At 38.8% G+C, this 17,058-nt stretch overlaps 1 protein-coding gene across 1 annotated transcript; it reads right to left on the bottom strand.

Moving 5' to 3' along the window:
• Positions 1-566: 566 nt before the first annotated feature.
• LOC149798798 (uncharacterized) lies at positions 567-7,448 on the bottom strand. The gene is made up of 3 exons (XM_089956984.1): positions 7,163-7,448; positions 4,342-4,506; positions 567-1,235 (listed from the first exon to the last, which is right to left on the bottom strand). The coding sequence occupies exons 1-3, from the start codon at positions 7,242-7,244 to the stop codon at positions 967-969; spliced, it is 516 nt and encodes a 171-aa protein (XP_089813110.1). The 5' UTR covers positions 7,245-7,448; the 3' UTR covers positions 567-966.
• Between the last annotated feature and the right edge of the window lie 9,610 nt (positions 7,449-17,058).

Raw genomic sequence — 17,058 nt, forward strand, 5'->3', positions numbered from 1 at the left:
TTCTTCACTAATATTTCTGTGAAGCCTTTGGTTTATTGTTCTGGAAAGGAAATTTGCCTTGTGTGTGTATTTTAATACAAATATAGGAATCCACGCCTATCCTTTTCGATTTTTAATCTGACATCAATGCAAAAATTGTGTTGCTCCTTTTACTCTGGTTTGCAGCTAAAATTATAAACGGGCTCGGTCTTTTGCTGAATTTTCAATATTACAGATTAACAAGGATATAAAACGATAATTTATATTATTTGTAATGTAAAAATCCTACTTCGTAAAAATGGAACTGTAAATTAAAGCTACAGAAGTATACCTTTTACGTGAAAATCAACACTTCTGTGTGTTTTCACCAAACTAGATGTTTACACGCAGTTGAAGGAGTTTCCAGACTAGTGTTTCCCACTGTTTGCAAATCAGGCTTTCGCCAATCGAACACGCCTGTCATTAGATCTTATTTGCATTTGCGTTCATTGGCTGTGAATGGGGTATATGTGAAAAAGTTTGCATAAGTTTCCATCTACGCCGTAGAATGATTGCCATCTTCAATGTAATAAAATGAAAGCAGAGAAGAAAATATGAATATATTTTATTTATGAAAACAAAAAATATTATAGTGAAAATAACTACGCTTTTTGTATCTTTAAACTATTTTACTTTAAACAAAAAGCCAACAAGGTAAATACAAGACATGTGGGTTTGACGTAAAAGTAATGAATATTGTAAGTAAAACTGGTACTTTTGAAAAGTACGGGATGGCCAACGGCGTCAAGTTCTTATTTAGTAAAAGTTCTCTAACTACAACACATAATAATAGAGTTATTCTTCTTTCCACTCTTCTCTTTAGGTTTTGTCTCAGAGACCTCCAGCATGAAAGGGTCCTCTGGTTTAAACTTCCTTACTTCCACCGCGGGATGATGGTAGGCACCATGACAAAAAAGTTGTGCGAGTTTCACAGACAAGCTGGATATGTTATCTGCCATTTTTGCGTGGTGGTGGCAGCACGGCTACACCAAAGGCATAGGGACTGGCAAGAGATGCAACGTTTGTCAGGCGAGTACCTTGGCCACCATCTTGTCTATCAACCAGCGTAGTCATTACCGTCGAGGATATTACATTATCTTCGTTTGGCTTTGGATGAATTTGAGGCTGTTCCTTTTGCCCCGATTGTGATTTCAAATCCTGCATTGACTTTGTCGGCAATGGAACATCCTCCCTTTGCATTGACTGCATCTGTATCACTGTAACAGTATTAAGAGATATGTGTTAATGCAAGATCATCGGGAACAGTTAAAGAGAAACACAAAGCAGACGTGCCCTTAACTATGAGATAATAAAAAACACTTTGCAATAGTAAAATACCACAATAAATGAACGAATCCCAAAATTCTTGCCATTAATTATAAATATAAGTTTAACTTACTAATAGTTCAAAATAGTACTCCGCTTTGAAACAAATAATCTGTATAGTGTTAAATTCAAAAGCAAAGCCGATTTTTGATTCTACAGGTCGGTTACTCTTAACTCGGTTTGATAATTTCGTTCTTATTGTGTAGTGAAATCTGCCCGTCTAAATGTTTACAGAGTGTCTGAAGTCACATAAACGGAAACAGAAGAAGAAAAAAAAAACGTCTAGCATGTACGGATATTTAGAAGCCACTTTGTCTTCCCCAGACCACCAGCCAAATTTCTGCGAGTACTGCATGCGGCCAGAATACATCGCGGTGCCTCCTTCTCGTGTGTTTGTCGTGGCATATATAAAAAAATGGCATGTGTTATGAGTTCGCGTGTGGCATACGCTGGCTTAGGAAATAAACAGGGAAACGGGCGGGTCCCGAATGGCACACCAGTAATATTTTAAAGTTATGCCAATATGCATTGCTAACGTTTCTTTGTTTTCTTTGTCAGCACTTCTAACTGTTGCTAGAAATTCTTTATTAGACCAGCGTCTCCGAGTTTTCCAAACGCTGTACTATTCAAGCGTTGTCTTTTGGTGCGTCTAAAAGTACTTTTTTTTCCAAACTGCTGCACCTAACATATGTTTTACTTGGCTACCGGGTTCTCAGCTACCCATACTCGTTATAAACACGTTGCCAACGCACTACTAGAGCTTCCTCGCATAGTTCCATGTGCTCAGCATATAGGCGCATCAAAAACATTTAAATTAAGTTATTAAATCGTTTAAAATTATACATTTAGTAGTATTATGGATCATATGTGCTTCTGATGCTTACAGGTTAATGTATTCTGCTTTTGTCAACTTTGTAATAGTTGTGGCTGGGTTTGGAATTTAATCATTAAAGCGGTGTTCCCCAAAATGATTATATGTCACAGTACCAGTCCGTTTCTTTTCAGCCCACCTGTCCTTCTGCTTGACGTTTAACGCCTATGGCAGGTTGACCTAGGCCACTAATAAGTGGGTGAGCTTCAGCATCATTGGTATATCTTCGCAGCTGGAGCTCAACATTTTAGCCATCGCAGAATTCAAACGCCTGGATAGGCAGTTGTAAAATTGAAAAGTACACCAGCCTGACATAACTGAGACCAGCACATTATCTCCTGCTTGCTATTCATCCGTACTATGTCGAACATTGTGAACCCATGCCTTCATGCGATATACGCTGTCTGAGGAATAAAGGCAGCTATCTTTTTCTACTATAGCTAACCGTACGCTAAGTGCCAAAACCATGCTTATTGATTTAAAGCTGCCTAAAGGTCCTTATTCACAACACAAACATGGCTGTTCTGCAACACAGGTACAAACAACAGTACCACGCCTCTTGCACTGATGCATATATTGCATCGCTTAGGTTCCAACCTGCAGACCGTATGCCATGAATGTCAATAACAACGCCAGGTGGGAGCCACTTGTGCAGCCAAACATCTGCTGCATTGTCGCAACACATCTCCCAAAACTTGTCTTCAAAAAGCACGCGTGGCAAATGCTAGCAAACTTCCAGTCCCTCGTAAGACAAGTCTGGATTGGTTTTTAATCGACGTTAACCAAGCACATCCATATAGTAACCCAGAAATGCACTGAGCATGCAAAGATTTGCATGAAAGTCCGGACTATCCCATACAAACTGTGAGTTGAAAAAAAAACCACTGGGAGAAAAATATGGGCTGATCGTTGCCACCCTCTCGAAATTCCTTTCTTGGTCGATCAAGCTGAGGTTTCTTCATTTGTTTGCGCATAGAAATAACACGAACCGTAGGCTCAAGGAACTAACGAGTCTTCAATAAGCTTAGCTCGTCATTAGCCACAAACAGGTAAGTAACAATATTTGTGTTGCCTGGGGCAGGATCCCGCAGTGTTTTATCTGTCTATTTTGTTCAGTTCTCATTCGCATATTTCAAGACCCAACGAACACATATTCGTCAAAATGCAAAAGAATAAACCTGACTCATCACCTTGCAGACTTTAAGGACCTGCTTTTCTAAGAATGGAGTATACTTATTATAAATGAAATGCAGAGTAAGTATCTCAAGAAAGTTGTGTTAGTAACAGACCTGAGTACAAAGTCCAAACTAAAAACGGCGAAAATTTAGACTCTGGTGTACCTAATATATGACTTACTCCTATTTTGAGGATGGTGTACCTAATCTACGACTTGCTCCTATTTAGACGATGGTGTACCTAACCTACGAATTACCCTTATTTAGGCAATGGTGTATCTAATATATGACTTACTCCTATTTAGACGATGGTGTACCTAATCTAAGACTTACTCCTATTTAGACAATGGTGCACCTAATATATCACTTACTCCTATTTAGACAATGGTGTATCTAATATATGACTTACTCCTATTTAGACGATGGTGTACCTAATCTAAGACTTACTCCTATTTAGACAATGGTGCACCTAATATATCACTTACTCCTATTTAGACAATGGTGTACCTAATATATGACTTACTCATACTTAGACGATGGTGTACCTATTTGAATACAGTCATGCCATATTATGCTTAGATATAACGAGGCAAATATGTAAGTAAAACGCACGATTGTTTTTTATTGATTCACAAATTGTAAGCAACATCGAGCTCTAAGTCCGCGTGTCTTTAGGATACAACCACAAAACTTTAAAAAAAAAGACTTGAAGCAACTAATTTTGCAAATATTTCTGAAATGTCTTACGTTGGTTTTCCTGAATAAGCTCTCGGGTATTTTTATTGGCTATCAGCTTTCATGATTAATTAATAAAGCTTTTAAAAATAAGAAAAACATTATTAAAAAAACTGGATGTAAACGAAGTTATTTTGGAAATAAGTATATGTATGTGTAGTTTTATAAACTGACGAAACAATCTTCGGAAGCAAGAGACATTTAACCAACGCCTACCTTGGATACAAATAAGCTCATCTACTCCTTCGTCTTCTTCTTCCTTCTGACCAATTAGACAGCCACCCTCTAGACAGTCATACTGAGAAAACTTATCAGAGATTTCACGAACACAACCGGATATCTTCAGCAGTTGTCCATATTCCCATTTTTCTGGGCATGCGACTGAAACGGATTCAAACTTATGTCAATACACGCTGTCTGAATTTATAATAGTGGTATTGATTGGCTCACATAATCTTTAATAACACACGTGTTGCAAATCTGCTGCATGAAAACACGGAACCAAGGTGGTTAGTACTTTTATAACAAAAAAATAAAACGAGAGAGAAATCAAATCATTTGCTCAGAAAGTTGAGTGAATTACATAAGCATATTAATAAAATGGAGAAATTTCTGACTCGACTAATTTCAAACTAATATATTTGTAATAGAACATGCTCTTTGTCACAACGTAGGTGTCGTTTTTCGTGAAAAAATCAAATATTTTTTCAACATCCAGTCTTATAGTTTTGCCGCAATAAGAAATATGTGGAGGCAAAATGCAACCTAATGAGCTGAAACAAAATAACGAGTCCATTTTGCTGTCAGCGTACTAATTGATTCGATTAAACGGTATTATTAAGCTAATCAGAAACAGCGAAATCATAAACAGCAGGAAAATATACACTAACAGCGGTAAATAGGCAATAACAAAGACACTGCCTGAGACCCCAGTGTCGACCATAAAGCTTGATCGGATCTTAGCAAGTATCACGCGAGATCTCAAAGTATCATGCGAGATCTCAGTGTCCGCCATAGAGTTAAACCGGATTTAAAAACAAGTATCACGCGAGATCTCAGTGTCCGCCATTGAGATAACCGGATCGAAGAAAGTATCACGCGTGATATCAGTGTACGCCAGAAAGTTAAACCAGATCTGAACAAGTATCTTCCAAGATCTCAGTGTCCGCCATAGAGATAACCGGTTCTAAGCAAGTATCACGCGAGATATCAGTGTCCGCCATAGCGATGATCGGATCTAAGCAAGTATCACGCGAGATCTAAGTGTCCGCCAGAGAGTTAAACCAGATTTGAACAAGTATCTCCCGAGAACTCAGTGTCCGCCATGGAGTTTAACCGGATTTAAGCAATGATTGCCCATGTTCTCAGTGCCCACCAATGAGTTTGGCAGGGTGTAAGGGTGCAGTCTTCATGCGCATTTATCATTTATTAAGTTAATAACTATAAATTTACATGAACACTCGAAAATCGTAAACAACTGAAGGTGGAACAAAAGTTAATGAGAATTATCTGCTACAAAAGTTAGTCGTGTTTAAGTGTTTTGAATAATTAATTGAATTATATATTTAAATTCACGAATAATGCAAACTTGACTAAAACAAGCTAAGTATGATTCCTAAATCTAAATAATGAAAATTATGAAGGAAAGGAAACAGTACGTGAATATTTTAAACAAAAGTTGCATTTAAATTAAACAATTCCAATTCAGGCGAATATGCAAAATTTCTCATGACTGTTTCAATCAATTTTATCAGGTTTGAGTTTTATCATTTTTCGTGAGTGCCTGGGTTAATTATCAGTCTGGGTCGTATCATTTCCCGTGGCTGTCTTAATTAATTGTATCAGTTTTCAGTCTTATCATTTCTCGTGAGTGTCTCAATCAATTGTATCAGGTTTGAGTGTCAACAATTTCCTTTACTGTCTCAGTTAATTGTTTCTGTTTAGAACTTATCATTTCTCGACACTGTATCAATTATTTGAGGTTCGAGTCTTATCATTTCGCATGAATGTCTCAAATAATTGTGTCTATTTAAGTCTTATCATTTCTCATGACTGTCGCAATTAATTGTATCAGGTTCGAGTCTTATCATTTCTCATGAGTGTCCTAACTAAAATTTTATCAGGTTACAGTTTTATCATTTCTCATGAGTGTCTCACTTAGTTGTATCTGTTAGCGTTTTATCATTCCTCACGAGTGTCTCAATCACTTGTATCAGGTTTGAGTCCTATAATTCTCCTGGCCGCCGCAAATAGTTGTATCTGTTTGAATCTTATCAATTTTAATGGTTGTCTCAATTCTTGTATGAGGTTTGAGCTTCATCATTTCACATGGTTACCTAAATTACTTGTGTCAGGTTTGAGTTCCATCATTTCACATGGTTATCTAAATTAATTGTATCAGGTTTAAGTCTTATCATTTCACACACACACACACACACACACACACACACACACACACACACACACATATATATATATATATATATATATATATATATATATATATATATATATATATATATGTATGACTACTTGAAGTTAAAGTTTTGTTTCTCTGAGAAAGCACGAGTAACACACAATTTTGCTCCATATCTACGCACACATTCAAAACTGTTATACCTTTTCTACATATTGCCTATGTCAAGATACATCCGAATTGTAGAGGGAAATTACACGCGTTTTTATATAAAGGAGAAACTCAGTGGGAAATACAGTTACACTGGCCCGTGTGCCTGTTCTCGTGGCATATTTGGACCAGCAAAAAATGCATGTTCCTGTCTCAAAAAGGGGATATGGTCAGCACTTACCTTAATATCGACCTGTCTCACAGACATGATACATAGGTCATGTTCAGGCCAGAAACAGAGCATATTTTTTATACTGCATCCTTATGTAAAGTAATAATTATTATTAACAATGGCGTGTTATGGCATACATAGTAACATGTTAATTATTATTAGCATTGTCTTGTTATAACATATGTAAAGGTGTGAGAAAAAAAATATTAGTTTAAGCTTTCAGTTACGTATATACTTACACGATACAGGGGCCCCTTCAGTAAGTAGTACGGTCCCAAGGACCAACGTCAGAAACTCAAATCCCAGATCATTTGTCAACATGCTCAGCTATAATCCAAACTGACCCTGCGGAACAAAATCAGCTCTTAATAGTCGGGCTCTCTGCGCATGCTACTGTTACAGGCAAGCATTGAACTTTGACTTTTGCTATCATTCAGCAAAACGAATAAACAAGAGACTTGTATTGGTTCATTACACTCAAGATCGTACTTGACAAACTTGATTTTGATCACTTTTCCGGACGCCACAAACATATAGACCTCGAAGAACTGAATAAGTGTATTTTACATATTATCGTAATGTATGCACCCTTCAGCAGATGTATACAGAGTCGTAAGCCTGATTGATTCTAGGCCTATATTTGGTCTAATACGAGTAAATGAGCTCTATTGCTGATACCTTTTCATAAAAAATAGGACACAGTCCACAATAATCCCCAATATTGCCTAGCAGACAGAACAGTTTGTAAATGAGACAGTGATGATGTTTGATCTGAAAGGTATGATCGTTTTTCTAGAGTGTATTTATTATTATGTAATATGTATTTTGTAAATATGGTAAATATGGTCAGCTTGTTCACCAATACACACACACACACACACACACACACACACACACATATATATATATATATATATATATATATATATATATATATATATATATATATATATATATATATATATACTCTCTTACGAATTTAAAATCCTGTCTTTTACGCCATTGATGCATTTTGATGAAATCATGAAACGAGTACTTCCTGATTACTACACACTTCCTCTGTCAAACAGTACGACTAAGCTGGCTGAGTGTAACAAACAGTGTGACTAGCTGACTGACTGTAAGAAACAGTGTGACTAGCTGGTTGTCTGTAACAAAGAGTGTGACTAGCTATTTGTAACAAACAGTTTGACTAGCTATTTGACTGTAACAAACAGTTTGAGTAGCTGGTTGACTGTAACAAGCATTGTGACTAGCTGCGTGACTGTAACAAACAGTGTGACTAGCTGGTTGATTGTAACAATCAGTGCGACTAGATTGTTGACTGTCACAAATTAGTGTGGCTAGCTGTCTGACTGTAACAAACAGTGTGACTAGCTGACTGCCTGTATCAAACAGTGTGACTAGCTGTTTGACTGTAACAAACAGTGCGACTAGCTGGTTGATTGTAACAAACAGTGTGATTAGCTGGTTGACTAACAAACAGCGTGTTTAGCTTGACTGTAAAATTGAAACTTGTAAGGCTCGGTATTTTCATTAACAAAAGAATGGGCAATTGACAAAACTCTAATCAAAAGTGTTATTTTGTTTAATCAATTCCATCGACAGAGCTAGACGTGATGATATGATGTTTTTGAAAAACATTCACACAATTGTCTCCTCCTTTGACATTCCTCTCCATGTTTCTCTTTGCCAGTTCATGCAACGAAATTGTTTGCATTGCATACAGACAAAATTTATTTTTCGTCTTGGTAAGAACTAATACCTCATCTTCCTGCTTGCGAACTATTTGTAGTGTGTAACATTAATATTACGAAATATTCAATCAATCAATCCTCTCTGCGCCGTCTGGTGCTTGAGGCGACAGCAAGGGAGCACCATTTTGGTCTGTCGGCTGCTGTTATGGGAGCGGTCTGTAGCATGAGGGGTGAGGTCTCTGGTCACGAAATAGTAAGTAAAGATTATTTGTTTACAAAATGAAAACACCATCATCGTGTCTAGTCAGGAACAACATGAACTTGATTTTGGACAAGGTCAAGGCCAAATTGCAAGTATCCATAATATATAATACATTTTTTAAAAAAATTCACAAACAATGCAAATTATATATATATATATATATATATATATATATATATATATATATATATATATATATATATATATGCATATATATACATATACATATATACATATATATATATATATATATATATATATATATATATATATATATATATATATATATATATATATATATATATATATATATATATATATATATATATAATAGTGGAGTCATTGTCATTGCCAGCTATTTTCAAGCTAAAAGTTAGTTGAACTCAGTTCTCTCAACTTAACTTTGTAGAATGTGTTTGTATATCATGATGGATATATTCGTACATTTTGCTGGAGATCTTTGTGTCTTGATGGAGATATTTGTACATCTTGGTGGAGATATTTGTAACATCTTGGTGGAGATATTTGTATATATTGATGGAGATATTTGTATATCGTGATGGAGATATTTGTATGTCTTGATGGAGATATTTGTATATATTGATGGAGATATTTGTATGTCTTGATGGAGATATTTGAATATATTGATGGAGATATTTGTATATATTGATGGAGATATTTGTATATATTGATAGAGACATTTGTATGTCTTGATAGAGATATTCGTACATATTGATGCAGATATTTGTATATATTGATGGAGATATTTGTATGTCTTGATGGAGATATTTGTATATATTGATCGAGATATTTGTATATCTTGATGGAGATAAGAAAATAAATATGGTATTAGTGTCTTTTCTAAAACACTGTATTGTACAGTTTTCTTTGATACATTAAGATGTTAAGTTGCAAGGGTTATGTGGTAATGAAGAGAAACAAACAATTCATCGCTTTATTTTAGCGTAAATAGTCTGATTGGTGTTACAGATTGACTAATGTTGGCTTCCCGAAATAGGCTAGTGGATATCATACATCCTAGTTTTACTGGCATTAACTCAGTGTTATCCTGTACGAGGATCTTTATGAAGCGGAGATTCTTTTCAACATCCACTGGATTCAGTTATGGAACAGATATTTCAAGATCTGCACAGGTATCTGTCTAACCACAGTGATTTGGTCCATAACTGGGTCGCCATTAACACCACCTCCCAATCATAACTGTTTACAATCGAATATTCTTTATTAGGCTCAAGATTTGTTTCCTTCCTATCTGACGTCGCAATGCAATAATATAAAGTCGAATATTTAACTTAATGACCCGTTTGAGCTATGACGCGATATCGAAACTAAACACAACAGGTATATACCGCTAGATACTAAATGTCAATAGAATTCGACAGAGGTCTTAGGTAGCTAATCAGAACAGAAAATGTGCAAAAATGTTTAAGCCGGATTAGAAGAATGTATGTCTTGATGAAAAGATATTTATGTTATCCACGTATTTGCTTCCTACATCCTGGTAAATCTTTAAAAACTGCTACCATTAAAAGTCATTTCAATGGATGTGCACACGATGATGCATGTAAGTAACGCCATGCGTTGGAAATTGACTGTAATAAGCCAAATAATACAACTGTATTTCCAGCACAGTACACTTGATATGTGGTCGAAGGTTAACATTGCCCGGGGTGGGAGTGGGAGACAAGAACCCCAATCCTCCAAAAATGCCCCATACGGCTTGCGTCTCTGATTGCCTCTGTCAACTAAAATCCAGCTCCTGGCCTTCGCGAGTGGCTTAGATTTGAAGTCCGGCAGACCACTTTTTCCACTAACAGGAGAAGGGGTGAAGGCGGGCCACTGGCGCCTTAAAACCAGTTGCTTCGGGTAGATGGGACTCGTAAACTTTGGATGGTAGCTCATCTAGGAGATGGAAAACTCCGATTCCAAACCTAGGCTGCCTTGTGGCTATACCGACTCATGGGAAAGGCTAAGCGAGTAATCCCCGACAGAAAATCCGGAGACGGAGTCCCTAAGGCGGTCTGACATTGACTTCAAGGTCATTTCGGGAACTCCTGCGACGCAGTTGGTGCCAAGCTGTATCGGCCTTCGTCGTTCCCTTGGACCCACCAGCTGCGTGGAGAGGGGGATCTGCTGCATGGACAACAACTGATTCTCCATACCACCCTGCCCAGGTTTCATAGCTCCACTGGAGAGGACACTCCAGCGTCGTCGTACGGCGTCGGCACAACATGAGAAGTAGCATTTTACCGGTTCTAAGTCAAAGCTCGATTGGCGTCAAGCTTGGCGCCAGGGGTTACTTCTGACGGTGGGAGAGATCACCAGGTCTCACTGGACAGCTACCGCCCGCCTCAAGCTGGGCAGCCCCCAGTCAGTAAGGTGCTGCCCGCCATGGCCTGCCTGCTTCACTGGGTGCGTGGAGCTTAGAGAACCATCTCGACAAGTGGGCCACAAAACTCTGCACCAGGAAAGACTAAAAGAAGAAATAAAAAGACTCCAACTCTTCGTTTTGCAACCTGGAACATCAGGACCATGTGTCCTGGATTGACCGCTGACCTACAGCAGATCGACGATGCACGAAAGACTGCCGTCATTGACAGAGAACTCTCCCGACTGAACATCGACATTGCCTGCCTAGAGGACACCCGACTGGCTGACAGAGGCACCATCAGGGAAGCCAATTGCACGTTCTTTTGGCAGGGGAAGCCCTCGGATGAACCTAGGCAGCATGGTGTAGGATTTGCCGCAAAGAACACGCTAATCGCCTTCATTGAACCTCCATCATCAGGTACTGAGAGAATCCTTGCCCTCCGGCTGTCAACATCCTTAGGCCCGGTCAACATCTTCAGCGTGTACGCCCCAACCCTCTGCTCCACGCACGAGGAGAAAGACAAGCTTTATGAGGCTCTGGATCAGGCAATATCCAGTATCCCCAACAATGAAAGCCTTTACTTACTAGGAGACTTCAATGCTAGAGTGGGAGCTGACCATGAGGCCTGGTCCACCTGTCTCGGCTTTTACGGATGGGACAAGATCAACGAGAATGGTCAGCGACTGCTGGAGATGTGTTGCTCCCACAGCCTATGTGTGATCAACACTTTCTTCAAATGCAAGGAAATCCACCAAGTGTCGTGGAGACACCCGCGTTCACGCTACTGGCACCAGCTAGACCTCGTCATCACCAGGCGTGCAGAATTGGCCAGTGTCCTCCTCACCCGGAGCTACCACAGTGCCGATTGCGACACAGACCATTTTGATCGTGGGCAGCAAGGTGCGAATATTACCAAGAAGCTGCACCACGCCAAGAAGAAGGGTCACCCACGCATCAACACCTGCTGTGCAAGCAACCCAGAGAAAACACAGCAGTTCATCAACAAACTGAAGGAAGCCCTCACCAAAGTGACACGTGATGATACCATTGACTCTAAGTGGTCCCATATCCGTGACTCTGTGTACAATTCAGCCATCACAGCTTACGGGAAGAGGGAGCGAAAGAATGTCGACTGGTATGAGGTAAACTGGGAGGAGATGGAGCCCGTGACTGAGGCAAAGAGGAAAGCCCTCCTGGCATACATGGCTGCACCTAGCGCCAGAACACTACAAGCCCTCAGGATTGCAAGGAACGACGCCCAGAAGACCGCCCTTCGCTGTACCAACACCTATTGGCTGAACCTTTGCAACAGTATACAGACAGCTGCCGACACCGGGGATGCAAGAGGAATGTTCGAAGGTATCAAAAAGGCGACAGCCCCCCACAGCTACAAGACCGCTCCCCTCACGTCCAAGACGGGCGAAGTCATCAAAGACCAGGGGAAACAACTGCAGCGATGGGTTGAGCACTATCTCGAGCTATATGCAACCCAAAACAATGTCACCGGAACTGCCCTGGACGCCATTTCAGACCTGCCTGTCATGGAGGAGCTAAAACACAGCCCACCCGGGAAGAGCTCGGGAAAGCCATTGATTGCCTTGCCTGTGGGAAGGCTCCTGGAAGCGATGGCATTCCGCCTGAAGTGATCAAGAGTGGAAAATCAGCACTGCTCCAGCCCCTACACATACTCCTCTGCATTTGCTGGGAACAGGGATACATCCTACAGGACATGCGTGACGCCAACATCGTCACTTTGTACAAAAACAAAGGATACCGTAGCGACTGCAACAACTACCGGGGCATCTCCCTCCTCAGCATCGTCGGAAAGGCTTTCGCCCGTGTTGCCTTGACGCGCTTGCAGATCCTAGCCTCCCGCGTCTACCCAGAGTCCCAGTGTGGATTTCGAGCCGGCAGGTCAACTGTAGACATGCCCCTCTACATTGCCTTCATAGACCTGACGAAGGCGTTTGACCTGGTTAGTCGGAGTGGACTCTTCAGACTCCTGCAGAAGATTGGCTGTCCCCCCACGTCTGCTTGCTGTCATCATGTCGTTCCACGAGAACATGCACAGCACAGTGTGCTTCAATGGCGCAGCATCTGAAGCATTCCCAGTCATCAGCGGAGTCAAACAAGGATGTGTCCTTGCGCCGACGCTCTTTGCCATCTTCTTCTCCATGCTTCTCCAGTGCGCATTCAAGGACTTCAGCGAGGGAGTGTACATCTATACCAGGGCTGACGGCAAGCTGTTCAACATCGCCCGTCTCCGTGCTAAGACTAAAGTCACATAGGTACTCATCCGTGAATTGCTCTTTGCCGACGATGCAGCCTTGACATCACACATGGAAGATGGACTTCATCAACTGGTATGCCGCCTCTCCCATGCTTGTAAGGAATTTGGACTGACCATCAGTTTGAAGAAAACGAATGTCATGGCGCAGGACGCAGACTCCCCTCCCTCTGTCACCATCGATGGGTACAACTTGGAAGTTGTCGAGAACTTCACATACCTCGGGTCTAATATCACCAGCTCACTCTCCATTGATTCTGAGGTGAACGGCAGGATTGCCAAGGCAGCAGCAGTGATGGCCAGACTTAACCAGAGAGTCTGGAACAACCCCAACCTCATCGAAGACCAAACTTGGTGTCTACCAAGCCTGCGTGCTCAGCTCACTTCTCTACAGCAGCGAAACATGGACCACCTATGCAAGACACGAGAGGAAACTCAACAGCTTCCACCTGAGATGTCTGCGGCGTATTCTGCACATCCAGTGGCAGGACAAAGTACCCAACACAGAGGTTCTAGAACGCGCCAACATGAACAGCATGTTCTCCATACTCAGCGAGAGTTGCCTTCGCTGGCTTGGCCATGTCAAGAGAATGGACCCAGGGCGCATTTCCAAGGACCTGTTATATGGGGTGTTAGCAGAAGGTGCACGACCAACTGGACGACCACATCTGCGCTACAAAGATGTTTGCAAGAAGAATATGAAGACGGCAAACATCAATGTCAACGACTGGGAGAGCTGTGCCAACAACCGTTCCAGCTGGCGTCTAGCTGTCAGCCAGGGAGTTCAAAACGCAGAGGAAGAGAGAAAAATAAAACAAGCTGAAAAGAGAGCTAGAAAGAAGGATAAACAAAAGCTTACTTTGGAGCTACGCCATCGTCTCCCGTAGACGGACGGATGCCAAGAAGACACTTGATATGCACCATACGAGATCTTATATATGTATATCCACACAACAGAAAAATAATTAATAGCCATTCTTTATTTATCTTAAACATTACATAGTTTTGTTGAAGAAATGATCAATTTCAGCAATGAAGCATTTGTCTAAGTAATTAAAGAAGGAACTTTAACTCCAATGATTTAAAAAAAAAGAATCATTGGTAACTTCTTAATTGTTTTAGTTAATATTTCACCAATATTAAGATGATGACACCATTTATCTTGAAGTAGTATTAATAATCAAGAAATAACATGTTGTTGCAATGTTTTCTTCTCTATTCCATTCCTGACAGCGAAATGAACGTTGCTTAAGAGTGTCAAGTATTTGTTCGTTTTGCAACGGTTAAAAGATACCTTGGATAAACGAAATTCTCCATCCAAGTAATCATTCAAAGTGTAAACAATTAATCCTGAAAATCGAAACAATTTGCCGGAGGCAAAGTATTTTTATGAACAAACATGCATACAATTATATTTAATAAAATGTTTTATTTAAAGGAAGGGCTTTTCCGTTATGAAGAAATGGCTGTTTGTCATAGTGAGACTTTTTGATAAATAAATATTTTAGCCATCTATCGCGTTTGCTTGTTTATGTGTTGCTCTCTGCATAACAAAATGTTTATGATAGATTTTGAGACACATTATTCAAATAGTATACAAATATTCCATTTTTGTCCTTCTTTAGACGTTATTAAACAACCCGGAAGCTTTAATACAAAATATATGATTTGTATATATTGGAAATATACATTGATTATGCGTCCGTGTATATATATATATATATATATATATATATATATATATATATATATATATATATATATATATATATATACTGGATAGGTAGATATTTTTTACTACCTGAATCACACACATATATAGGAACTAGTAAGTGCTCTCTTTTCAGTGAAAAGGTTTGTAAAAGAAGCTAAACAATAATAATATTAGTTGCAATGCATAGTCTGATCCGCTGCTGAAAAGAAACGCTGCACGTTGTTTCCACGCAAGGTTCAGAAAAGAAATCGTCACGTTATTTAGTATTCGGAGGTCCTTTGCTGAAAACGATATTGGCCGTTTTCCAAAACTCAATTTAGTTTATGCTTTCTTGTGGGCATTTCGGGCACGTTTATTTATACATACTGGCAATTGATGCTACTCAGGCTTTGTACCACGGCCCGACTTTGTAGAATATCGTAATCAGTCGTTATTAGTGTTGATCTTAACATATTGATAAGAGTAAGCCACCACTTCAGAAAATGCCTTGGAGAGGTAGTCAGCGTGTTCACTTTAAAGACAGCATCAAGTGGAATTCGAGTTGAAGTTTAAAATCCTCGTATGTGTGGTTTTGGATGAGAGCTGGAAATAAATTATCCTTTGACTGGAAAGCCATTTTAGGACATATCTGTTATAGTTTTCGCATTGATCTGACGAAGTGTTTACCACTAGGCAATATGTGAAATTGAAACAAATATGAATTCTTTTGAAGTTGCCTATATTAAAAGAAATGTTTCAAGTGTGTTCTGAGTTCTATTTTATCAAATAAACAACATTACGCAAAATGAAACTACGTACATACGAACGAGTAAGTAATGGATGTATATTTTTTTATTTTCGATGATAAATGAATATTGTCCATATTCAAAACATCTCGATTTTTTTTCTTTGTTATTATGTAAGGCACGTGCTATCTACCTATCTATCTATCTATCTGTCTATCTATCTATCTATGCATGCATGTATGTATGTATGTATGTATGTATGTATCTATCTGTCTGTCTGTCTGTCTATCTAGCTATATATATATATATATATATATATATATATATATATATATATATATATATATATATATATATATGTATGTATGTATGTATTGTGCGTTTAACTTTTGTCCATGATAGAAGATTTAAATCATCATTTATAAATAACATATCACATAGCTAATTTTTGTTCATAATTTTAGATTATATTTAATATAATGACCATGTTTACTTCTACGTGAGTTCAGGACATTATCTACCATGTGTTTATCAGGTTGATTCTCTAAATATTTAAGTGACTATATTCGACCGTTTTCACAGTTTGGGGTAAGTCTTCGTTAATATGTTGGAGTTTTGTTTACTAAAGCTTATTCGAAATAGGTCAAGTGTGACTATACATAATGATGATGATATTAATATCAAAATTCATGGTTCCTAACTAACGTCATTCTTTGTGGAATCAGTTTTAATTATGTCCAGTTATAATTTGAAATGATTTATTTATTTTAATGATTCAATTGGAATTACAGTGTGTTTATTGGCTTTTGGACTAAAACACTATTTTGGAACTATTGTGAATTATCTGAAGACATTCTGGATTGTATATTTGTGATGCAGCAAGACTATTGGTCCAAGGTTATTGGCACTTAAGCACATTCTAGACAGGAATTCATTCGGAATAATCTATATGTCTTGGTTTGTGATAGAACTTTTCGGATTTAATACATAATACTGTACGTTCGTCTAAAAGTTTCACTTTAAAAGCAAGAGAATCAAATAATTTGTTGAATTTTACT

This window comes from Sinohyriopsis cumingii, chromosome 5 (assembly GCF_028554795.1).
Source record: "Sinohyriopsis cumingii isolate HCF-2022 chromosome 5, ASM2855479v2, whole genome shotgun sequence".
Taxonomy (NCBI): Eukaryota; Metazoa; Mollusca; class Bivalvia; order Unionida; family Unionidae; genus Sinohyriopsis; species Sinohyriopsis cumingii.

Coding starts and splice junctions, on each gene's coding strand:
- LOC149798798 (XM_089956984.1), bottom strand. CDS start 7,244: ATGTTGACAAATGATCTGGGATTTGAGTTTCTGACGTTGGTCCTTGGG. Junction 4,507..7,162: donor TGAAGGGGCCCCTGTATCGT/GTAAGTATATAC, acceptor AATCCGTTTCAG/TCGCATGCCCAGAAAAATGG. Junction 1,236..4,341: donor TGAGCTTATTTGTATCCAAG/GTAGGCGTTGGT, acceptor ATACTGTTACAG/TGATACAGATGCAGTCAATG.